Source organism: Leucopleurus acutus, assembly GCF_964270905.1.
Source record: "Leucopleurus acutus genome assembly, chromosome: 12".
Lineage (NCBI taxonomy): Eukaryota > Metazoa > Chordata > Mammalia > Artiodactyla > Delphinidae > Leucopleurus > Leucopleurus acutus.
In genome coordinates, this window is record NC_139154.1 from 68,577,560 (window position 1) to 68,603,700 (window position 26,141).

A 26,141-nucleotide genomic window follows, 5' to 3' on the forward strand; every position below is an offset into this window, starting at 1 on the left:
AGCAGAGAGTGTGTAAACACCCACATTTTGGTAATAACCTAAATATCTGCATATGGTGAATGAAGAGGCTGAATGAAAGAAATTATGTAAAAACAGAAAGCTCCCTACATCTCTTTCCTTTATCATTTTCTCTTGGCAGAAGCAAGACTTTTAACAGCGAGGATATCAGGGCATCTTAAAGGCAAACAAAGGATGGAGCACTGCCCTGCTCTTGGGGGGCTTTTGGTCTCTATGTGTGTCTGTCCATTACTCAAGAACGTGCTCCTCTCTGGCAGCTCCAAACCGGTGTCTAGTGAGCACAGCGTTGTGTTTTACAGCTAAACTAAGAATCAGGTCTCTTCTATACTGTTTCTCCCCAAGGCTGGAAAAAAAATATAATATTGATATTGTTTGATAGATCACGCGCGTGCACACACACACACACACACACACACACACACACACACAGAGCCATTCATTTGGTGGTCAGACCCAATTGTCTGGGATGACTAAGAAAAACTAAATTTGCAGTCATTTCATTGTTTAAAAAAATAGCACAAGTGGAGTGAAGGCGGTGTTTTTTGCTCTTGTTAAGAATGCTTTCCTACTTTTTAGAAAGAGGGGGGAAAAATCAAGCATGGATAGTAAGTTCCTGTTAAACATTTATTTTAAGAAATAGGCTAGCTATATTTTAAAAGCAGGTGATTAAATCACAGTTGCTGACCAATTTTATTTGATTTAGTATTCTGAGATGCTTATGTTCTGTTTAAATGCTAGACTCTTAGCATTTGGCTACAGCATAAGCATCAGAGTGGCCACAGTAAAAGAACTGATATACTGATCCCGGGCCAGGAAATACTGTTTCTCTTACCTAAACCTCTTTTTGCTGTACAGCCAGGTAAAGATGGCTTTGTGTTTGCTGACATTTTCAGAGGCTGACTGGGCCAAAAAAAAGCTGGAATCATTTTTTCCTAAGTCTCTCCTCCTCATCAAAGCCCTCTCCTCCCTACCCTATCTTAATGAGCCCTAATCTAAATTTTAAAAGAATTTTCTAAATGATAACAGTACGGAACAAAGTCCAACACTAAGCTGCATCCATAGCCTTGGCAGTAAAGCCCCGATGCAGGTTTCCTGGTTTAACTCCCACGTGGACAAAGGGCATAAAAATTGTTGGTTTTCTGCATTATATCCTCTTGTTAATACCTGTGTCATCCTTTGTTGGATTACCCAAACACCAGGAAAGGATCTCAACGTCAACCCCTTGCCTTCACTTAAAGAATCCACCAAATCAATCTAGCAAGATAAGAGGACAATCTGTTTTAAAGATTCTGAGGATAGTTGCTTTCATAACCAACCTCAGTCCTTCCTGGATTTTTTCCGTAATTGAGTCCAGAGCAGAGAGGACCCACTGTTGGAGGGAGGTTAATCCATTACTTGAAGAGTAGCAGCCATTTATCAGGTCCTGTGCCAGATGATTACATAAAGTATCTGGACCTTTCAACAACCCTACAGAGTAGATGTCACAGGTCCTATTTTACTCTTGAAGAAACTGAGGATCAGAGAAGTTTAGAAACTTGCCCAAAGTCAGTTAGTTGGTGTATACAAAGGCATCTAAAAGAGTAATCCTTTACCTCACTCGGGAATTCCTAGAATCCCTGTGGTGTTCGTATAAGTGGAATGAATGTAATGCCAGTAAATAAACTGGAATGAAAATTCTGATATTAAATTGGAGAAACAAAAGAATGTTTAAGAAAAATGTAGCTAAGAGATTCAAACTCCAAAGCATTTATCATCCTTTTTGAATGATGCTTTACCTTACAGTCTGAATAGAAATTAGTGGAAAAAATGCTTAGATTCTTTATGTACTCATATAATACCACGCAACCAACACAGTTTGACTTTTTAAATTTTAAAGGTTTCATATTAAGAAACCATAATTAAAATGAGGATAAATACTTAAAGTAGTTTACTGTAAGTCTTTTCTCTATACCCTGCCTCCGGAACTATACAATTTTATTTAACTATTTACAGAGGGACTCCTTTCATCTCATGAGAATATAATCACATAATCAGATACACTACAATTGTTTCCTTTTAATTGTAAATCATGGCTGCACTTGCAAATTAGTCTATTATCACAGCAGATCTATCAGTTTGGTGGGGAATGTATTTGCCAACTAGAGTGAAAAAAGTTAATAAACATTAATAAGGATCTTAAATCAATCATTCCTTTACTCTCGATGTGGTGGTGGATATCGAGATTAATAAATCCGTGAAACCAAATAAAGTAACAAGGAAGGGAGGCACAGAGAGGCCACTTGATGCCCTGTGTAGTTAAGAAGCAGGATGCTTAGGGACTTCCCTGGTGGCACAGTGGTTAAGAATCCACCTGCCAATGCAGGGGACACGGGTTCGAGCCCTGGTCCAGGAAGATCCCACATGCCGCGGAGCAACTAAGCCCATGGCCCACAACTACTGAGCCTGCACTCTGGGACCCGTGAGCCACAACTACTGAAGCCCGCTTTGTGCTCTGCAGCAATGAGAAGCCCACGCACCGCAACGAAGAGTAGCCCCCGCTCACCGCAATTAGAGAAAGCCTGCGCACAGCAACGAAGACCCAAAGCAGCCAAAAATAAATAAATAAAATAGAATACATCCCCCTGCCAGGACTTCCCCAGTGGTCCAGTGGTTAAGACTGTGCTCCCAACGCAGGGGGCCCGGGTTTGATCCCTGGTCAGGGAACTAGATCCTGCATGCCGCAACGAAGGTCCCTCACCCTGCAACAAAGAACCTGCATGCGCCAACTAAGACCCTGCGCAGACAAATAAATAAATATTAAAAAAAAAAAAAAGAAGCAGGATGCTTAAAAACAAATTGGAAGATGAGGATGAGGCACTAAACCTTCAGTGAAATGACTTGTAAACTAAACAAAGTAAATTCAGTCAGTCATCCACGGTTGGTCCCTTATGTACCACTGGTGATAAAAGCTAGAGGAGAAAACACAATGCTCAGTCAGGATAAATTATGTCTGTTGGCAGCACACTGTAGGCGTTAAGAGCATGGACTGCAGAGCGAGCCTGCTCCAGTTTAAATCCAGGCCCCACAACTTTAGTTTTGTAACTTTGTCATCTCTTAACCTTGCTGTGCCCTACTCTCCTTAAGTGTAGAAGGGAAAGTAATATTACCTATCTCACAGAGTGGTGAGAATTAAATGAGCTGATATTTTGTTAAGGGCTTAAAATAGCACCTGATGTATAATAAGCACTGAGTGATTTTTGAATAAATAAGTGATGTAATTGGCCATTTGCTACCACTTTACACAGCCCTAGTTCTTTCTCTGCACAGCCTTTTTACTGGGGAGAATTGAGATAGTGAAATACCCCCTGCAATATTTAAGTCACTTCCTTGCTATAAGCCAAGAGTTAAACTAATTTCTTGGGTAACAATAATTAAAACTTTTATTTATTGTATTAAAAAGAAAAAGACAAAAAGTGTTACGTTTAAAAATAAGATTACTGAGGCAAACGTTTTATTACTGGCAAGTACAAATAGACTGTTGTTATATATTTTAGTCATTAAAAAGGCACCCAGAGCGTTTCCCTGGTGGCGCAATGGTTGAGAGTCCACCTGCCGATGCAGGGGATGCGGGTTCATGCCCTGGTCCGGGAAGATCCCACATGCCGCGGAGCAGCTGGGCCCATGAGCCATAGCCGCTGAGCCTGCGCGTCCGGAGCCTGGGCTCTGCAACGGGAGAGAGGCCACAACAGTGAGAGGCCCGTGTACCGCAAAAAAAAAAAAAAAAAAAAAAAGGCACCCAGATAATCAATACCTTGTTTATCTACTAAAGCACAAGGCTTTTGTATAAAGATATTTATCAGAAACTCATCAGCAGTGTTCTACTTTTGATAACTGTATGAAAGATTGTCAATAGAAGCATCAACAACTCTATTATCTCATTTAGGACAAGTCCCAAGGAAAAGAATGAGTGGGGAAACCAAATACATTATTTGCATATACAACAACATGTCCAATTAACCACTTTGCTGACAGAGATTCATTTATTATTAATCTTATTCCAGCATATGTTAATACTTTGACAGTAGACATGAAAAGTGACTGATACAGCACACTGCAATTTTGGAAATGTTAAGTGAGGTCTTCAAGGAAGTATAGCTTAGAGTGCTGAGAACTGTTTTGTTATTTCAACTTTGGAAAGATGTAATGTAGAGAATAATCAATTTACAATGAGGATATAGGCTCAAATAGTCTTAAAACGGCAAGATTTTCAGAAATCAATGTGAAATATAAAATAAGTAGACTACTAAATAATATTCTGCAAAATAAGGTTTAATTTCTATAATATACCTTCCAGGCAAAAATTCCCAGAGGTATTTAAACTAATCATGCTTCAGTATTATTTCTCTGTACTAGCGTGTTATATAACTGATAATTGAGAAGTATAACTACATATAAAATGACATAGCTATGAACTAGAGCATTTATCTTGAAAAGTTTGAAAGAGAAGCTCATCAGGAAAACCACCTCTTTAAAACGTCCTGCTGCTTTGCCCAAAGTGTTAATTGCATAGTATATGAGTACCTCAACAGTGAGCTTCCATATTTGCCCTAAATGTATTTTTTTATAACAGCATCACAGTCACTCATAGCAATGTGCTTTATGCTGTGGAACTATCCACACTTTAGATAATTCAATCTTTTTTTTTTTTTTTTTTTTTTTTGGCGGTACGCGGGCCTCTCACTGCTGTGGCCTCTCCCGTTGCGGAGCACAAGCTCCGGACGCGCAGGCTCAGCGGCCATGGCTCACGGGCCCAGCCGCTCTGCGGCATGTGGGATCTTCCCAGACCGGGGCACGAACCCGTGTACCCTGCATTGGCAGGCGGGCTCTCAACCACTGAGCCACCAGGGAAGCCCTAGATAATTCAATCTTAATGTAAAATTAGAGATTTCAGAATCCGAAATCATCTCAGCTTTAAGAAGCATCAAAAATACCACTTCTCTTTCTTTAACAGCTTTGAGTCCTGTAGTCATGATGACCAGATGGTAACTAATAGCCAAGACAGGCTGAACCACATAAATAATTACATGTACCAATGTTAGTCCAATGGCAACTCAGATAATCAAAACAACTGTGCAGAAGTGATGTCCAAGTCAATAAATGTCTCTGCCTTGTATTCCATTGCACATTAAAAATCACTCCCTTACCATTTACTTAAAAGTTCTGTTTCTTTCTCACTGATCATTTTCATAGATATATCATGTTTTTTCATCAATTTAGTTACATGGGAAAAAAAATCACCAAATATGTACATGAATATAGAATAAAGAGCATAACCTTGCTTTTAAAAACTGTGGGTCACATTACATAATACATTTAAACTGGAGATCCTATAGCCAAAAGAGTCTAATATTTTGAATTTCACAATGAAAATGTCTACGAGATTCATAGAAGCTTCATGTAAAACCTAATATGTACATAACCAAGTATTCTGACTGCAAACTGGAGAAACACCTTTCTACCTCAGTTCCAATTCACAGACCCCATAGATACTAAGTTCATACAATAGACACAGCAGGTTCTTCTTAGCGGCTTGTACACTTGGTGATTAAGAGGAAGTCTGTCCAGGAATCATCATTTTTTAGTCATAAAGTATTTTATTATAATTATTTTTGACTAATTACATTATTTACCACTGCCTGAGTTTGATGCTTTAAGTTGAATTTGATAATGACCCTCATTTTTTAATCCATCCCCACCTTATTGCTACTTTTCAGTTAAATATCATAATGCAATATTAACTAAAATTTCTTCCACTAGAATGGAGACATAAATTTCATATCCATGTTCACCTGAAATTCTTAATAAATATATGGGTTAGCTACCTTTTTTTGGCTAATCTTATTCTTAATGAACAAACAATTTTTTTGTTGTTTTTTTGGGAGTAGTGAATTGGAAAGTGATGACAGTGGGAGAGAACTTAGGTTTTCTAAATTCGAATGGAGTATTCCTTCCAAAACCCTGCCTCTTAACATATTGGAGTGAGGAAGCAAAAGTACTGCAGCTACTTATTAATTAAGTGACCCTGGCAGAATCATCGCCTCTCTAAATCTGTTTCCTTGTCAGCGAAATGGTGATCATAAGCCCGGCCAGAGTTATGATGATGATTAAGTGAGACACTTTACACGAGGGCTCTGTGGAAATATATTCTCAAAATATAGCTGTTTTTGCTAAGTTCTGTCAAAAGCTTGAGGGAATTCATTGTTATATGATCAACGCTGAAAACACTCTTGCATTTTGTGAGAGAATGGAATATTTTAAAAGGTATTACCAATTTCTGTGTGGAGAAATACTCTTCACCCTACACAGCCCAAAAAGGACTAGGCAAAAAGAACAAGTTACAGGAAGCAGGTGCTTTTCAAAGAGACATTCCTTAGGACCTCAGCTGAAAAGCAAATACCAGGCAAGTAGCCTGAGCCTGACCCCCATACCATGGTTCCTGTGCACCTGAGAAAGCCACCTCTACCTAACGATGAGGACAAATGGATGGCTTAAGGGACCTATATAAAATCTTTGCAAAAATATCTCCAATTACAGTATGTTTAGAATCAATAAAGCTCTGGGAAAAGACAAGAGTATAAGGATTTTAAGAGATCCTTATTGCCAAAGGAATCTTAGAACTCAAAGTTGGAAAGGATCTTGTCCAATTAAAAAAAAAAAAAAGCATATGAATGACAAAAAATATAAAAAGTCATGCTCAACATTACTATTAAGATCCTTAACACCTCAAAAAATAATTGTGTTTTTTATTAAAAAGAGGCACACAATGGTGTGTAAATGAGGCACTGCCTGACTGTGCAAAGACGGTTTTCTCTACAGGAACTTAGTTTTGCTATATTCTCTCCTCAAACACCAAGGTTCTAATCCTAGTTAATCACCTAAAAAGAACTGCCTTAGGTTATACAGAGTTCAGAAAAAAACTGTGGATAAACTAGTGTAGCCCCTCCTCACTGCTGGAGCACAGGCTTCCAGGAAGAGTATTCTAAACAAGGAGGAAGATGGCTTAGAAGATATGAGCTCTACTTCCAACTCTGCTACTAATTTGCTGTGACTCTATGAGTCCAGTTCACTCACATTACTTAGCGTTCTGCTTTCAAATCTCTAAAATGAGAGGACTGTGCTCCTCACACCTTAGAGCTAGGAGAGAACTGATGTTCAAAGCTGTAACTGAATTCCAGACGTCACACAGTTAATTGCTGGTTGAATCAGAACTAGAACTCAGGTCTCCTGATTTCAAGGTCTGTTTTTTTCCCACTAGATGTGTCTTCTCTCTGAAATCTCTTCTAACTTTTTAAAATTGTATTTTATCATGGTCAGAACACCTAACATGAGATCTACCCTCTTAGCAAAATTTTAAGTGTACAATACAGTATTGTTGATTTTAGTCACAATGTTGTACAGCAGGTCTGTAGAACTTACTCATCTGGTATCATTGACACTTTATGCCTGTTGATTAGCAACTCCCCATTTCTTCTTTTCTCTAGCCCCTGGCAACCACCATTCCACCCTCTAATTCTATGAATTTGATGACTCTAGGTACCTCATATAAGTGGAATCATGCAGTGTCTGTCTTTCTGTGACTGGCTCATTTCACTCAGCATGATGTCCTCAGAGTTCATCCATGTATATCACATACTACAGAATATCCTTCTTTTTTAAGGTTGAATAATATTCCCGTGTATGCATATTCCACACTTTATTTACATATTCAATCAAAATCACGATGAGATATCACCTCACACCTATTAGTATGGCTATTATCAAAAGACAAGTTTTGACAAAGAAGTGAAACTGGAACCCTTATACACTATGAGTAGGAATGCAAAATGGTGCAGCCACTGTGGAAAACAGTATGGAAGTTCCTCAAAAAATTAAAAATAGAACTGCCATTTGATCCAGCAACCCCATTTCTATGTATTTATCCAAAAGAATTGAAATCAGGATTTTGAAGATATGTTAGCATTCCCATGTTTATTGTGCACCAGGTACCATGGGTGCTACTGCATCACCAGGGAAGTCCTCTATGTTTTGTTAGAGGAAATATATGCAGCAACTTGGTGGAAAGCAATTGTGCAGGGAGCTCTTTCTAGAACATTAATATTAAAGGATAATACAAAGTGATGTAGCTGAAACTCACTATGTTGATGTTTTCATCAGATCATTTCCTGTTGAGTCCCAGATGACTGCTACACATATATAAACTTTATGGTTTTTGTATTTATGCTCAGAGGCTACTTTTTTTCAAAGGGCAGGTTTTGTCTGTTTGTTTGTTTAAAGATTAACTCTTTCTGAGACTTCCCTGGTGGCGCAGTGGTTAAGAATCCGCCTGCCAATGAAGGGGGCACGGGTTCAAGCCCTGGGCCACGGAGCAACTAAGCCTGTGCGCCACAACTACTGAAGCCCGCGCACCTAGTGCCTGTGCCCTGCAACAAAAGAAGCCTACGCACCAAAACAAAGAGTAGCCCCCGCTCACCGCAACAAGAGAAAGCCCGCAAGCAGCAACGAAGACCCAATGCAGCCAAAAATAAATACATAAATAAATACATTTATTAAAAAAAAAGATTAACTCTTTCTAACAATAGCTTGTATTTTGGGAACTAAATTGCAAACATTTTTGATGGTCGTGCTTGGGTATATTAGCTCCTCCTCTCTCACCTCTGCTCCCATTATCCCCCTTATTACCTGACCTTTCATGGTACCCGGTGCACAAACACAAAAACATGCACATATTATAATATCATATATTTTACCAAATGAATGAATGCACAATCTAAGAAATCAATATATTAAAGTTGAGGGCAACCAAGATCTTAGAGTCTTGGATTACTTGGACCATAATTAATTCAAAGATTCTTCCAGGAATATTAGCTGACCATCTTGTCTAAAATATCATTGCAGGGTTTCCCTGGTGGCAGAGTGGTTAAGAATCCGCCTGCCAATGCAGGGGACACGGGTTCGATCCCTGGCCCTGGAAGATGTCACATGCCACAGAGCAACTAAGCCCATGCGCCACAACTGCTGAGCCTGCGCTCTACAGCCTGCGAGCCACAACTACTGAGCCCGCATGCCTAGAGCCCATGTTCCGCAACAAGAGAAGCCACAACACTGAGAAGCCCGCACACCACAAGGAAGAGTAGCCCCCGCTCACCGCAACTAGAGAAAGCCCGTGCGCAGCAACGAAGACCCAACACAGCCAAAAATAAAAATAAATTAATTAATTAAAAAAAAAATCATTGCAGTGATGCACATTTTTGTCCAATAAGCCGAAGTAAGGAAGAAGTGTGTGGTAGGAATATCTACTTCAGCAGAATATTCATTGCCAAAAATGTTCTGGGTAACACATATGAATTAATTACCAGAAAAGCTAAATTTTTCTTCAACACAGTAAAGTCAAGTATATTTTGAAAGGTGTTGCTAACTCTCTTGGATGCTAGACAAAAGAGCAAAGGGATCACTCTATCAAACAGCAACCTCCAGCTTGTGAGAAAAACAAAAGGAAAACAAAAACCTCCTCAGAATCAATGAAGTGATCCATGGGACACCAGGCAGATGCCATCAGCCTCTCTCACAGGATTCACTATTGTTAATACACACTGCAAGCAAAATGTGAGGCCCTGGTCCTTGTAATGATTTCTACTCCAAGAGATCAACCATTAAAGCACATGGAGGACCCTCTCAGTTCAAGTTTCAAAACCTCTGAGCTCATGGAACTGCTCTGGCCTAAGGGCCATGCAGAGTTGATTCCATCAGTAATTCCTCTTTGACTCCCACCAGAGATTTGGTTCCATTGTTTGGTGCCTCTGCGGTGTGCCTCACCCTACAAGAAAAAGGATATTCAAATTCCCTCCAAAAGCCCCCACTCCTTTTAGAAGTTTAGTATGTGTGTGAAAGTGCCTCAGAAAGAGAAACATTATAAATTTAAGATACAATTATTCTCCTCATAGAACGGCATTGGGCTACCTCAATTATAAACCACACTTTTTAAATCTGTTAACATTTCCTTCTGGGAAAGCCCCTTTGCCCTTTAATAGTAAAAGCTAATCAAGGCAGTGTAATTTCTGGAGCTCAAATTTGTGGGAGGAGAACGGCTGGCACTGGTGTGCTCATTCCTATGATGGTTTTCTCCTTCCTCTATGTCCTGAAATTATTGAGAGGCTCTAAGCTAATTCTTGAAAGTATGCAGAGGTACTTAGGAAAGCCAGGAGCAGAGATGGAAACCTGAGCATTGCACTGACATCATTCTGTGTTTGGCACATACGGCACATCTCTAAAGCAATACCAACTGAACACACTGCTTTATTCTGAACTCTTGCTGGCTTTAAGTAGCAGTCTTAATTCAAGCAGGCTTGCTTTTTATCATTTACAGTCACACAGTTCTCCATGTACTTGACTAGGAAAATTCAATTTTTCTATAGAGGTATTTTCAACCTTTATATTTTTAAGTACATGCAAAATAAAATGGGATCCTGCAGTGATCTCAGAACCTGCTTCTCATATGCATTTAAAAAAAAATCCTCATCATAATCTCTGCAACTGGGTCAGCTTGCACAAAGATGCTCAGGGTAGCCATGAGTGCTTTCAGCACCCTGCAATCCTTGTAAGTGACACCTCATAATAGTGCAAATGAAGCATGGCATGATGAGAAAATGAAGAAGAATGGACCTGGATAGTCAACCCAGCAGTTTTCAAAACATAGAGGATAAGCTAAATTTTGTTCCATAAAATACACCACACATGATTTTTCTTTTACACATTCAAGCACATATATTCTTTCCCTATTATGAGAAAAATGTCTTATGACTCCAAGAAATCCTACTATAAGCAAACAGGGTAGCTCGTGTGTTCATCTACATATGTATATTTGCCATAGTCTCACATTTTTAACCAAACCTCATTTACACCTGCCTTGATTTTCAGCCAGGAATTTATCATGTTGTCATTATTCACCTTTGTGTTTTCCCTTCACCCTCATCTACTAGGCTCAAAGATTATTTCCTTGTGGACCCTTTGTCTAATTAGCTGAATATTCAAGGAGTTTATTGACCCAACAAATTCACCATCACCTTTCTTATTAGGTTTCTTTTAAGCCATCACCCTGCCTGCCCCGCTTTCAGCCCCTCTGCATCCCCACCTCACTCCCATCTCTCCATCCCCCACCCTCAGAGGCTTATTTCATCTTTAATGTTCTTGGGTTGTTCTCTAGCCAGAGTTTTTTCCCTATTTTCAAGGGAGGCAAGAGATGAAGTGTGAAAAATTCACACCGGCTTTTATTCGGCGGAGGTTGGCTACTGACAGGTAAGTTTGCTACTCTGATTAAAAAAAAAAAAAAAAAGCGGGGAGAAAGAATCAGAAAGCTTCCTCCAAACATGTGTGTGAGCAGGGTGGGGAGAGTTTCAAAAAGTAACAGACACGACCATACTATGGAACCTTCAAAGGAAAGAGAAAGTTTTCTGACCCAAAAGAATAATCACAACCGCTGCTCACATACCCTTTCCTCCACTAACCATCTATCCTTTCTCTTTCCCAGCGACAGATATACCTGCTTCTTCATTCATGTACGGAGGCAATCACTATATCCTGGAGGGAAGGAAATGTTTGTAGAGACCAGCAGACGGGGGCCTGACTGGGGTAGAAGCTACAGAGGTGAGAGGACAGGTGTCCTCTCTGCGGCAGGGTTCCCTTGGTCTTCTCCTCTCCCCACGTCCCCCAGGCACTCTCCCTTTTCAGCCATATCCCTCGGGAGATAGGCAGAGCCACAGAAAAGGAGAAGTTAATATGCATATGAGATTAGCCAAGTGCTTCCCACTGGTATAATTAAGCGCCCAACCCCCTTGCCTACCCCCATCTGGCTCACCGCACCCACGCTCTGTCTGCCCCTCATGTGTCCAGGCTCGCCTCCCTCCCCCAGAACTCACATAATTTTGCAAAAAGGCCAGGCAGTGGGGTGAGCACTGCACCCGGGAAAGGGAGCAATAAGCTCCCAGAATACTGTGAGCGAGTGGGGAGAGCAACAGCAACTCCTTGCTGTTTCTGAGGGATCTATCCTTTCTGTCACTTTTTCCATAAAAGCCCCCTTTGGAGGCTTCACTCATGTCTCCAGCCTAGGCACGCTTAACTGGAGACAGTCCTTGAGAGGGAACTGGGAGAAGGAAAGGAAGGGATTCCTGGGCCCACTGTGAGGTGTGCCTGGGCCACTCCCAAAGGAGGTGCCCAGGGGATCTGTTCTCTTCAGTTGGGTCAGGTTCTAACCTCTCACATTTAACCAGAACTGTCCCCAGGTAGGAAGCCAGTCCCTGGGGAAGGGGGCCATCCCAGTATAACTAGCAGCTGCTGGGGGAGAGGAATTACCTAGGGAGACGGGCAAAGGATCCAGAGAGGAACCAAGTCTGAAAGGGAAAGGGGCCCTACAAGCAAAAGAGGGGGAAAGAGATGTAAAAAACAGAGTGTCCATAACTTTCACCCTGCTTTTTAAAGCAGCAGATTTTACACTGGGAAAGAAGAAGAATTGGGAGTGGGGGAAGACTCACAAAAAACAGTTGATGTTTTATTTATTGGCAATTCAGGGAATCTGAAATAGGCATTTATCTGAAGATGCCAGGAACCTGGCCTTACACTGCTGGTCATTCTGGAGAAGAAACCTGCCAACCAAGGCTTGTCTCCACACTCTGCTCTTTACAAAGGAATTCCCGGTGAGGAGAACAGCTTCTCTCTGCTTTAACTTCTCCTCCTTCAGGCAGACCTCCTGGCTTAGACCAGCCAGCATTGCCCCACCTGCCCTCCTTGGGAAGCACTATACTCTGAGGAAGGAGGAAGCAGGACTTCCCTTATCCCAGCAGCCTTCAGATATGATCCAAAAAGAAGTAAGTGTGTGGGATGAGGGAAAGGGGATGGTGTTCAGAGGTCCCCTCTAAACTGGGTAGGAGTTGGCAGGCACTAGAGAGGGTGCTTCCATCACCCTCCTACTTTCTCCAATTAAGGGAAGAGGTGGGGGAAAATGGAATTAGCCTCCAGTTTCGTGAGTCCCGGGACCTGCCACTTCACCGTCACTGCAGTCTGAGCACTCCTTGGAGGAACGTGCGGGCTGGAACCTCTCCCTCTCCCAGACCAGGGAAAATGGGCAGGAGGTGGGGCATCACACAGAGCACAGACAAAAGGTTCGGCAGAGCCCTCCTCTCTCAGGAGCTCAGGTCCCTGGGCTGAACCCGGCTCCCCATTCGGCCACGCCGAGTGACCTTCTCGCTAGAAACGCCCCCTTCCCGCGGGGCCCAGGATGGTCTTTTAATAGGTGCCCACGTCTCACTCCCGGCACCCTGACAAGGAACGCCCCTCCCACCCCTCACCGCAAACACCCACGACGCCTTCCTCCAGCCCCTTTCTATTGTCTTCAAAGAGATAAGTGGCTCCCACCCAACACACCCAAATGCACATCCCTTTCTCGCGCTCCCATTTCTCCGAGCCCTAAGGGCCGAGAAGCGAGCGCAGGGTCGAAAGGGGGGCGCGAGGGAGTAAAACCCGCGAGAACTTGGCATCGCAGACCCACCGTGTCCACCTCGCAAGGATGCCGGTGACCTGTAGATTGCAATAGGCACTGAATGATGCTTGCTGCTGCCATGGAAATGGTGGATGTGGTGCGCTCCCAAACTGGACGCCCCCCATGCCATTCCTAGGAGGCCGCTGAGGGTGAGCGGGACTATCCAGAGCAGGGCGAGGCGCCCCCCTGCGCCGCCGCCGCCGCCACTGCCGCCGCCGCCGCCCCCGGGCGAGCCCAGCTCGGCGCCGCACCGGAGCATCCTCTGGTACATGGCTGGGCGCCCACCGAGGGGCAGCCGCCGCGGGAGGCAAAGTTTGGGGCGCGGTGAGGGGAGAGGGCGCCGGGGAGCAGCGCGCGGCTCAGGGTGGGCTGCGGGCTGGCCGCCTCACCGCGTCAGGGCACCCATCCTCTCCCTCGTTCGGACAGTCTTCTCGGGGTCCTGGAGTCCGCCGTGCCTCGCACCCCAAAGAATCCGAAACATAGCCGAGGTGAATGCAGCTGATGGGGGCTTGTCCGAAAAGGCAGCCCCGGGGAAGAGCAAGCACGGAGCGGGCGGCTGCTCCCAGATTTCCGGGGCTCCAGGTTCTCGAGAGATACTCCCAAAGAGTTTCGGGCGAGAGTGCGTGCCGGGGGGTGGGGAGCGGGGAAATGGTTTAAAGCTCCTCCCGGAGGGTCCTCACTTCTACATGACAGCCATCCACCGCGAATCCACTAGGTAAATCCATTTAGCATTGTGTGGGGGGACTGGGGAGGCCACTTCGCCGGCCCAACCTCCTTTCAACGGAGAAGCAGACCCCATGGACTCGAGGCGCCCCGTCCCTCCATTCAGCCCGGGCCGGCTCGCCCGCTCGCGCCAGCCTCCCCCGGGCAGCGCGCGGAGCAGCGGCGCGCATCGCCTGCTCCCGAGGCAATCTCCGCGTCTGCCGCCTCCTGACACTTACGCCCGGCGAGGGGTTCAGAGGGAAGAGTGCCACCCTTATGAAGGAAACGGGGATCGAACGGGGGAAAAAGAGCTGGGGAAAAGCAGAAGCACACAAAGGAGGGGGGGGGGGGAAGAAAAGGAAAAAGAAAAAAAGAAAAGAAAAGAAAAGAAGAACCACACACGCTGGCGAAGCGAGGGGCTCTATGCAAATCTGCAGTCTCCAAACAGCAAATCACTGAAGCTCGGATGCAATGCAGAGGACGAGCCTATGTAACGAGGGAGGCTGGTCTAGCTTCCCACAGAAATCGCCCTGCTTTGCCTCTCTCAAGCATTCTCCACACATCAAAGGGACACGTGTACAGCGATGCGGGGAACACCTAAAAAAGCAAGGCTCCCTCCTCTGCCAGGTGATCCCTCCGTCTGAATTGCAACGGCAAACGGCACCCTTCCCCTACCCCTATGGTTTAGATGTAACCAGTGTCTTGAGAGCTCTTAAAAGGGAAAGAGTTCCGCTCTTTTTATTGGACCAAACTTGTTCTGCCAGGTGTTCAAACCCAATCTGCTAAATATGGCTTGACACCATCTACTCAAGCATCAGTTTTGATGATCTGTTAATTACACAGATTACTCATAACAAAGAGCCCTCGTTCCCACTACAGTATCATATCTCACATAAGGCAGCAGAAGTGCAGGGAATCAAAATACACAAGAAAAAGAATGAGTGAATTTGGCAGCTGAGGAAAAGACAGAAAGAGAGAAAAAAGGAAAAAATGAGACAGGTGAGAAAGAGGACAGCAGAAGACAGAAACAGGATGAATGAGACTGCTTGTGTTTTGGTCAAACATTTTAGGAATCTTTAAGAACCCCCAAGATCTCTATAGAAGCCCAGCTATGATGATGTCTTATAAGGGTGGAGTTCTGCCTTTCTCTTACCACGTTTCATAAGGAAAATAACATCAGGAAATTTAAATCTAGTGCCCCCAAAGAAGAGGGGACATTATATTCTACCGGTGAAATGAAGAAAAAAAAAAAAAAAATATATATATATATATATTTTTTTTTTTTTTGCGGTACGCGGACCTCTCACTGTTGTGGCCTCTCCCGTTGCGGAGCACAGGCTCCGGATGCGCAGGCTCAGCGGCCATGGCTCAGGGGCCCAGCCGCTCCGCGGCATGTGGGATCTTCCCGGACCGGGGCGCGAACCTGCATCCCCTGCATTGGCAGGCGGACCCTCAACCACTGCGCCACCAGGGAAGCCCCGAAATGAAGAATATTTAACTGAAAGCCACGTGTCCTGGAAAAAGACCAGCAAAGCCAACACACAACTAAAAGTCTAGCACGGCAAGTAGACTTAGCAAGGAGGACCACAGTCACTGGAGGCTAGCACACGGGATTTGGAACTGTGATTAAAACAGTTCCTTGGTTTCTAAAAGATGATAAAAACTATGACGTGACTAGTGGCTGGACATTTTTTGTTTTTATTTCTACTTAAAGACAAAGGAATACAACTCTGACTAGGTACTACTTCTCACAGGCTCCTGTCTATATAATCCTTTATATCAACAAATACAAAGTCATGTCCTGAAAAAGTGGTTCTAGAAGGATTTGATACAAACCAGCCACTCACCAAAGTGGTCATTTAGACTTACATATTGCTTCCTAGTTCATTCAGAGAGTCAACCCTGGGACTCTGATGGTCACTATGTTACCAGTGTCCAAGGGCCACCAAACCAAATTTGTAGCAAGCCGATACCTCACATCCTTGGCAAAAGTTTATGTTATTCTACTAAAAATTTAATACTTCAGTAGTTCCCTAATTGAGACAGCTTAGGCATGCTAGAGAAGGTGCTTTTATCTACTTAAATATGCCTTGTCTCCCTCCCACAACTGCTCAAAGACCAACAGAATGCAAATCCTGCACTTTCCACTGTGGTCTGTTCCCGTCCTTATCCCCAGGCCACTTCCTCCTCATTTTGTTATTTTCTAGCATGTGGATTTTAATTCATTAGTAGATTTTAATTCATTAGACAGCTAGGGAAGCCCTAGCTGTCGTGTTTTCAGGCAGATGTCTAAGGCACCTTTGCAGTACCTAGGAGTTTCTTGGGTGGATTCTGTGATACTGATGCTGCAATATTTGTTATAAATGGCTGTTATGGTGGAACAAGGAGCAAATTCTCTGTCTAGAGAGTGGAGAAAAGTCCTGTGAGCAGACTCATGCCTAATCTGTATGAAGCAAATAAAGCTTGCACTTACTCTTCATGTCTCTTCAGCTGGTCAGTTCTTTGGCTGCAAGTGTATTATCTAAGGAAACTGAGGGGACTTCCCTGGTGGCACAGTGGTTAAGAATCCGCCTGCCAATTCAGGGGACACGGGTTTGATCCCTAGTCCCGGTAGATCCCACATGTCGTGGAGCAACGAAGCCTGTGCGCCACAACTACTGAGCCTGCGCTCTAGAGCCCGTGAGCCACAAGTCCTGAAGCCCGTGCACCGAGAGCCTGTGCTCCGCAACAAGAGAAGCCACCGCAGTGAGACCCCGCACTGCAACAAAGAGTAGCACCCACTAGCTGCAACTTGAGAAAGGCCCAGGCGTAGCAACGAAGACCCAATGCAGCCAAAAATAAATAAATAAATAAATTTATTAACAATAAAATAAAATAAAGGAAACTGAGGCAGCACTGACAAATTGTTCTCAGGTGAGTAAAAAACTGGCTGGAGCAGACATGGTGCTCGGCTGCTTGTAATTTACTCTTAAATACCGCAGCACGGACAATGCGATATAAATGTGTGTTAGTGCGCTTCTGTGTCTCAGGAGGTTGCTTGCTTTCATCAGGAATGTATGCTCCAACAGCTCAGCCAGAATTACAGAAGTCAGAGGTAACTTTTGGAAGTCTTGAGTTACCATCATCTCCAATCATGATGTGGCTTTGTTCATTAATTATAATGTATGTTGGAAACAGATTATCATCGGTGACATAAATGGCCTGTCAGTTGGTTAATGGAGGTTAGGGGTGGGTTCTCTTTGGTGAAATCATTAACATTCAAGATATGTGGACTGGCCAAACTTTTTGTAAACATGCTTTGCTTCTATTTGAATAGAGTATATGAATCTATATGGCTTTCACCCTTTACTATAAGGAATGGTGTCATAATATTAGTAATAATAAGAACTAATACATTCATAACTGGCACAACTCTGAGAGCTCATTTAATCATCACAAAACCATATGAAGTGGGTGCTATCATTGATCCCTAACAAACCTTAATCACCTAATTCTGACAGATGATGATCCGGATGCTGCCACTGAAATATTGCCATATTTGCTTTAAGAAAACCTATTTGCAAGACATTTTGGGGTACCTAAAAGAACCAAGAGCTGGAACTTCATCAAGCTTCCAGAACATGCTGTAAGATTTTGTTCCTACTTATTAATAAGTGTCTATTCCTGTAGCAGAAGTTGGTCTGCATCTTAAACCCACTAGGAGCTGTGGAAACGCTTGGAAGAGTGGTTGACCCTCCCCTGCCTCTGACCACTGTGGGTACCGAGCTCCACCGAGAGAATCTAATAGCTGCGCATAGGGAGTTATTCTAGGTGCATTCATAGCTGATGATTAATAATGAACGAGAAGGCAGGTAGCCTACGTCAGACAACCATGCAAGAAATGGGAGATGGGCTTGAAAGCTGAGGGGACAAAAGAAAGGGAATGGAAGGAGAAAGAGAAAAAAAGTGTGTAGAAGGGGGAGTGTACACAGAAATGGAAAAGCACAGATAGTTATTTCAAACTATTTTTTCATATTCCTAAAATCATCCTTCTGTCTCAAGAAACAAAATGGTTGTCAGGTAGACACTTTCAACCTTTTCGTGTTTTTCTTAAAACTTAATTGGAAATTGTTACAGCTCAGTATTAAGCTTTTGAAATAGAAAAGTAGACAATAAAACGGCAGAGAGGAAGTATATTAAAACCTACAGGCAGTACGAATCTTTTAAAAATTAAAAACGAGCAGAGTGTCAGTCATGCATTTTGCATTTCTACTGATGTCAGCACAAGAAAAGGCAAAGAGACCCCACATATCCATCTACCTGCATTTCTGAGTTGGGATTGAGAGAGAGTAAAGACAGAGAGGCTCAGGAGAGGATGCTGTCTGTGAAGTTGCAAAGACAAACCTCTGATCCCGTTCCTTTCTGGGTTATTGCAGGTCCCTAAAGGTGTTCTGAGAAAAGATCAGAATAGATCAGAAGAGTAGGGACACTGAGAGAAAGGAAGGAAGGAAGTGAGGGAGGAAGGGAGGGGAGGAAGGAAGGAAGGAAGGAGAAAGAAAGAAAGAAAAAGAAAGGAAAGAAAGAAAGGAAGGAAAGAAGGAAGGAAGGAAGGAAGAAAAAGAAAGAAGGAAAGAAAGGAAGGAAGGAAGAGAAAGAAAGAAAGATAAAGAAGAGAAAGAAAGAAAGATAAAGAAAAGAAAGGAAGGAAAGAAGGAAGGAAGAAAAAGAAAGAAAAAAAAGGAAGGAAGAAAAAGAGAAAGAAGGAAAGGAAGGAAGGAAGGAAGAGAAAGAAAGAAAGAAAGAAAGAAAGAAAGAAAGAAAGAAAGAAAGAAAGAAAGAAAGAAAGAAAGAAAAAGAAAGAAGGAAAGAAAGAAAGAAAGGGAGGAAGGAAAGGAGTGGGGAGGAAGAAATGGAGGGGGGGGGAGGGAGGGAGGGAGGAAAAGAAAGAAAAGAAAAGAAAGAAAAGATGCCAGGGCTAAAAGCATTCCTGGAGATTTTGTAGTAAAATCTCTTCAGGTGATAAACTTGAGGCCCACAGAAGTCAGATTTATTTATGAAGTGTTTACTTAACTGGAAGTGAACTTTTATCTCCTACCACCCATAGTCCAGTCATAGATGTAGACTGGGAAATTCAGTCAATGTACCTATTACCTAGAACCTCCACACTGAGGGAGAGTAGCGGGAACCCATCATGAGCCAACATGATGCCCAATTCACTCAAAAGAAATTAAAGCTTGCAGTTTGATTTCTGAAATACGAATAGATTTATTCAGTCACAGTTAGTTGTGTTTAGGACTGAAGTATTTTATGCCAGTGGTCCCCAACCTTTTTGGCACCAGGTAACTGTTTTGTGGAAGACAATTTCTCCACGGACGGTGGGGTGGGGGGATGGTTTTGGGATGATTCAAGCGCATTACATTTATTGTGCACTTTATTTCTATTATTATTACATTGTAACATATAATGAAATAATTATACAACTCACCACAGTGCAGAACCAGTGGGAGCCCTGAGGTTGTTTTCCTGCAACTCGATAATCCCATCTGGGGGTGATGGGAGACAGTGACACCCAAAGTGTGTTGCATATGTCCAGTCTATTCTGTAAGATGCAGCTCAGTTGTCAGTTGCCACTCACTGATAGGGTTTTGATATGAGTCTGCAAGCAACTGACTTATTACGGTCTCTGTGCAGTCAAACCTCTCTGCTAATGATTATCTGTATTTGCAGCCGCTCCCCAGCGCTAGCATCATTGCCTCAGCTCCACCTCAGATCATCAGGCATTAGATTCTCATAAGGAGCACACAACCTATAGATCCCTCACATGCGCAGTTCACAGTAGGGTTCGCGCTCCTATGAGAATCTAATGCTGCTGCAGATCTGACAGGAGGCGGAGCTCAGGCAGTAATGAGAGCATGGGGGCAGCTGTAAATACAGATGAAGCTTCGCTCGCTCGCCTGCCACTCACCTCCTGCTGTGCGGCCCGGTTCCTAACAGCGAACCCCTGTTTTATGCTGTCGCTTCTCTTGCCCCTGTTAATAAAAAGTTCATTTATGACATCCTACATAAAATTTGTTGCCTAAGCACCAAGGCTGGGTCATAGAAATTTCATTATTAACTGCATCTTGAAGTGTTGTGGGCATTGCTTTGGTACCACCCAATCATATGCTATCTTTTGGTCACTAGCATCTTATATTGTTTGTATAGTTATTTAGACGTACTTGTGTTGCTGACAAACTCTTCCCTAGGTTCACGCCATTTGATGTGAATGAGTTCATACTGTAGAGGGAAAACATGCAGTTCGAGTGCCGGACTGTGAGTTTGAATCTGAGTCCATAGTTATTATTCATGTGACACTGTGTTTCATGGACCCTTGCCCCCATTTTCTCATCTGTAAAATGATTATAACACTGTGTAAAATATATTAAGCACTAAATATAGGTTATTGTCATTTACTCACAGGTACATATTTTAGATAGCTGCTAAAGACATACTGATAATGAGCTGTAATGTGAGTTTTAATTTAGCCCTATTTCAGACTCTTCCCACTCAGTCAAGTTCGGCCACCTCTCCAATTCTCTGTTACTCTAAATCCTCAAACTTTAGCGTGCCCGAGAATCACTAGAACAGCTTCTTAAATCATAGACTGCTTTGCTTTTGATTCCCATGATTTGTAGAGGGGCCTGATAATTTGCTTTTTTTAACAAGTTCCCAGGTAATGCTCATACTGCTGGCCCAGAGGAACTAGATTTTCAGAACCACTGCTCTGTCTGAATGTCAACGTCTTTAACACGGGTTTTATTAACCAACACAGGGAGGGCTTTCTAATTAAACTCCTTACCAATGACCTCGCCTCTTTGGCTGTGTATTCTAAACATAGACAGCAGTGCTGTTCTCAGATCTCTTCTTTAAAGCATTCTTTAAAGACTTCAAGATGTCCAGCATATAAACCTATATGTTCTCATTTCACAACATGAAACTATAAATTCCTTTTATTCTACTTAGAAAAAGCTATTTTCTTCTCCTTCTCATCTTTTGAATGTGTGCTCTTCTTCAGTTAGCCTGGCCAGTGGCTAGAGGCAGGACTGAGCTCCTACAGGACTGAAGGCACCGTATTGGGTTCAAATCTGACTTTACTAACTTATCAGCCACGTGGCCGTATGCAGGTGAGGATGCTTGTTTCCATATAAAACCTAATACTGGCCATCCAAATAGCCAGGCACCATTTAAAAAAAGAAAAAAAAAAGTCCCTTTCAGGTCCTGGCATATCAGGTCTTCAGTCTGACCAGCATCAGCTACAGGAAAGATCAGTGACAAAAACTGACAACCTGGGATCTGTCACCTGCATTCACCAGCACAGTCTATCATATATACATGCCACTGAAGAAGAAAGCAAAATGGGATCATTGAAAGTGGAACTGGAGCTGGAAGGACAACTATAAGGCAAGTTAGGGTGATATAAAAACTGAGATATAATTTGCAAATTCCCTAGTAAATACAGATATTCAAATCCAGAACCAGACGTCACGCCCAGACCATGAGTTCAATTTCCTGAATGCCGGAGCACTTACAGCATATAAACCAATTCAATCTATCTTTATAGATATATGTTCTGTAGCATATGTTGCCATTTGAATTCACTGAAAGGAATTTAATCATGCAATTTGAACTGAATCTCTAAATAGGTTTATCTGGGATCTATAATTTAATCCCCATCCAATTCAGGACAAATATATGAGGTTACACATTTTGTCAGAGTGATATTTTGAAGTTAGTACCGTAGTAAAGTTAGTGTGACTATCCCACTACAAAGATCCCTTTTCCAGGTAAGTAAAAGGCATATTAACCATTTCTTTACCATGGCATATTAAGCCGTTCAAAATTTGTCTCGATCCTGCCTCTCCTGTCTTATCTTTACCTCAACTTCTGCCACTTACCCCACAAACATCCTAGGCTCCAGCAACATGAACTTCTCTTCCCTAAATACACTGCATTTTTTCACTTCTTTTGCCACTGCCCATGCAATTCCCTCTGTAAAAATGATCTTTTCTCCTACCTAGGTCTCTTACTATCCCATTCATTCCTCTACCAAATTGTTGGAAAAATTTCTGAACTCCTCCAGTTTCTCAAATATAGACTATCACAAATACCTAAAAAAAAAAAAAAAAAAAAAAAAAAAGCCCGGGGTATGTAATAGTATATTTATATTATTTTTGTGCTGTATCAAGTGTCAGGATAAGTGGTTAAATCTATATCCATGTTTAGGAATTTAAAATAACCCAAACCAACAAACAAAAGAAATCCACCCTCCCCTCTTCAATTTATCCTTGCAGGCTTTTGGTTAGCTCTTTCATTGCCTAAAATATATAACAAATTTAAGCTGAACTTTGATTCGAATGCTAAACAACTGGTTATGAAGAATAAGGGAATTCATTGTCATATTTTCCTACTCCTGTTATAAACAGATGTCTTTCTTTCCCATACTATGTAAAAGGAAAATAAAACACCGCCAAGCAAAGATGCTTGCTGCCAAGTTGAATTGCAGAGCAAACATTTATAGCCAACTTATAAATCCTTGAAAATAGGGTTCTATAATGGAAATACTGGCACCATTTTAACTATAACCATTCAAATAATATCACTGTAGCAGAACTTATAATCTAATATACCTGTTCTGGGATGGATGAGAGACTTAGCTATAGGTTTTGGAAAAACTTCCAGTGGCTCAATTCAAATTGAATGATCATTCCATATAGTTCAAATCTCTTAGAGTATTTATCTTTATTTCAAAATGTGTAGTATATGCTCCAAAACATTTATTTAAAAGATAGAATATATTTTTTGATACTCGTATAAAAAGATATGACCTCTGAGAGGCATTTCCAAAAATTATCAATCAGTTTTTTTTCAACTGTCTTTTTCTCTCATGAAAGAATTACTTTCCTCAGGTTTTCTCTGTCCTGTTGCTGTGATGATTCCCCCAGAGACCTGTATGTTTATCTTGACAGGTGTTAGTAGATCTGTAGACCTCTGTGGAGTTGTTCCTAGTTGCGTTGAGGTACAGGAGAAAACATTATGTCTGCAAACTAATGAACTTACCTTATTGCATTCTAAATAAAATAAACCACCCAGCAAGTGGAATTAATCTACTAATGTCTTCCTAATGAAGTTTTCATTAGGCATAATGAAAATGGTGTGGTCTTCAATATTTAACATGTGATAGGTATTAAAACAAAGCATATCTGATGAGTTTTAAAATGCATACCTGATAATTGCCTTTATATTATTTTCAAATGAAATAGTTTACCCTCAGATTGCTTTAAGCACCTAATCAAAGAGATACAAGAAACATTTCTAGACTTAAGGGAATGTTTTATATCCAAATGGACAGAACAAATGTCTCATCTACCATTATCCTTAAATAATTAAAACCAGGTTTGCTGTTCTAATTTTTAAGAATGGAGATATATAATAGTGTGCAATTTTCTGTGCTATGTAAAATGTCACTCATTAATGAAATTTAGCCAGATATTGACAACGGAAGTGTGTTAGTCCAATTCACAGTGGTTTGCTTTAAAATAATGCTACCTCCTAGCGTAGCAAACAGCAACTTAAATTCTGATGAGAACTGGATACTTTACTGGCCAATGGAAGAGCAGCTACAAACACAATCAGTATCCTTTCTGATTGGCAACATTTTGATTTGTCATTTGGCAAAGAAAAAATTCAAAGCATCATGCAGAAACACCTACCTACTTCAGAAAATCATCAGTTTGGGATCATGTGATATCTCGTTCCATCTAGCATTTACGGTAGCATGTAGACGAGCCACAGAGAAGTCACATCCTCATCGCTACACTGTGCCACATTCTTAATTTCTCATTTCAGGTTCCCATATAAATTATCTCCTGCTTTGGTATAATCACGGTTGTCCAACTGAGACTTGAAGATCTTATCAGTCATGCATTTTACTATTATTATTGAAATTTACTCATTTCAATGATTACTTACTGCCACATAAGCATATTATTTACTTCAGAGGCCAGAAAACAGACACAGTAAAAGGAGAGTAAAGGTGGGTCTTTTCTCCTTCAGCAGTAGGAGCCAGAAACAGTATGAAAGCAATGGATCATGAAGAAAAGCAATTTCCTACTTGAGGGATTAGACAGTACCCTCTTTTGTACTGTTAAATCACAGTTTTGGTTATTTTTTCAAGTAATACTGATTTTTTTCAATTTACATAAATATAGTCTCTAGAGGAACTGCAAGAGAACCCCCAAACACAAACCCTCTCAACCAATCAATAGAAGAGGTATAAAAAAGCCCTCATTTATGTTTACAGCCTTGAGCAACCCTTCACACAGCATAAAAAAAATAAAAAATAAACTAAACGGCTACACAGCTAAAGATAATTAGCTTAACAAGGATGACTTTGAACTGAAATGTGAGGCTTTTTTCTTTCCTTTCTTTAGGCAAAATATAGGTGATTTTTATTTTGAAGCAGCTCACATTTGCTAGTATTAGAAAATTGACAACTATGTAAATTTCAGCTTTGCTGAAATGTTTGCTTTCCTTTTTAGGTTCACAACAATATTAACCACTGCCATCAGTCAGTATTACATTCAGATTTGAGAATCTGTAGCATAAAACTGTGGTCTGGAATATCATGTTAAAATCTTAATCAATTTAAAACGTATTTACATTCAAGAAGGAGTGAAGCATACTCTTAAATAATAAAGGCAAATAATACTTATATGTATAAAATGGGGGGAAGGAAAATCATGAGCCTGTTTTCACAGCCCATTTTTTTTTAAAGGTTTACTGCTGATATGAGGCACGTTTAAGGAAGTTGCACATTTTCTATGCAGAAGACTGTTATGTCAGATAATTAAGAACAAAAAGCCCCCACAGCTAAATAGAAGCGTTGTGACAAAACCTTATAATTTATTTCAACTTATTCCTCAGTTATCCGGTTTGCCTAGAATCCTATACTTCATACTGTTAACAGACACCTGAGGTATGGTGGTTGGTTAGTGGTTAGCTCTAGCTTTTATTTTAATTGTCCTTGTTTTTTCCACTTTGTCAAAATAGTGATGCTAAGGCATTTTTGAACTCAATAGCCTACAGAGACATTAAGAGCAAATATACATATTTCTTGTTTTATATATAACTGGAGTAGTATTTTCTAATTTTGGTGGAATAATCTACTGTATTGTGAAAATTAAAGGGAATAAGGAACTATACACAGAAACCAAATTAGAAGAGTACAGATCTATAACCCAGCAGAATAAAATCTGACTGTTACAATCAAACAGTTTTGGAAGAAGTGTGAAGTTGTTCAGTATGGCTGAGATAAGTAGAATTTGGAGCAATGAATGATATTATTTTCACCCAGTTTAAATTCCTCAATCCAGTAACAGAACGATTAAAAACAGGTGAGCTGGGCAAATGAAGTTTGAATCCACTGGGGTTCCAGGACTGGGAATTAAAGAAGAAAAATCAAGGCTTGGATTGCTAACAGGTCAAGAATGGAAAATAGGTTACAATTCCCCAGATTTAAAAAAAAATAGCATAAAAATTATATGATTTGTAATGAGACACAGATCTGGCTCTAAAGAATCCAATAGTTTCCCATGACTTACTGGGTGGTAACTATATAGGAATACCAATATTCATGTTAAAAATCGGTGACTTTAGTCACTGTAGTTTTTTAGGGGCAGCCCAGTCCTTAGATAATGGATCAAGCTATCAACCTAGAAAGGCAGTTGTAGCGGATACTTCTAATTTGTACTCAATATCTACTTTGCCTTCTTCCCGGCAAATTGAACAAATTGTTTTTTGGGGTAGGGAGGGATGAAGTACATAGAAGGGCAATATG

The 26,141-nt window shown here is 41.5% G+C and overlaps 1 protein-coding gene across 37 annotated transcripts in view; it reads right to left on the minus strand.

Annotated features, from left to right (window-relative positions):
- NRXN1 (neurexin 1) overlaps positions 1-26,141 on the minus strand; it is a gene marked incomplete at its 5' end in the record, with an annotated part of 1,133,428 nt that overhangs the window by 423,923 nt on the left and 683,364 nt on the right. For 4 of the 37 annotated variants that reach the window (XM_082852245.1, XM_082852244.1, XM_082852243.1 and 1 more), the window contains one exon: positions 13,595-13,856. The exons of the other annotated variants lie outside the window; for them this stretch is intronic. In XM_082852245.1, coding sequence (XP_082708371.1) covers positions 13,595-13,856 — 262 coding nt within the window. Of the gene's footprint in view, positions 1-13,594; positions 13,857-26,141 lie in introns of those variants that run through there. 37 annotated transcript variants of the gene reach the window in all.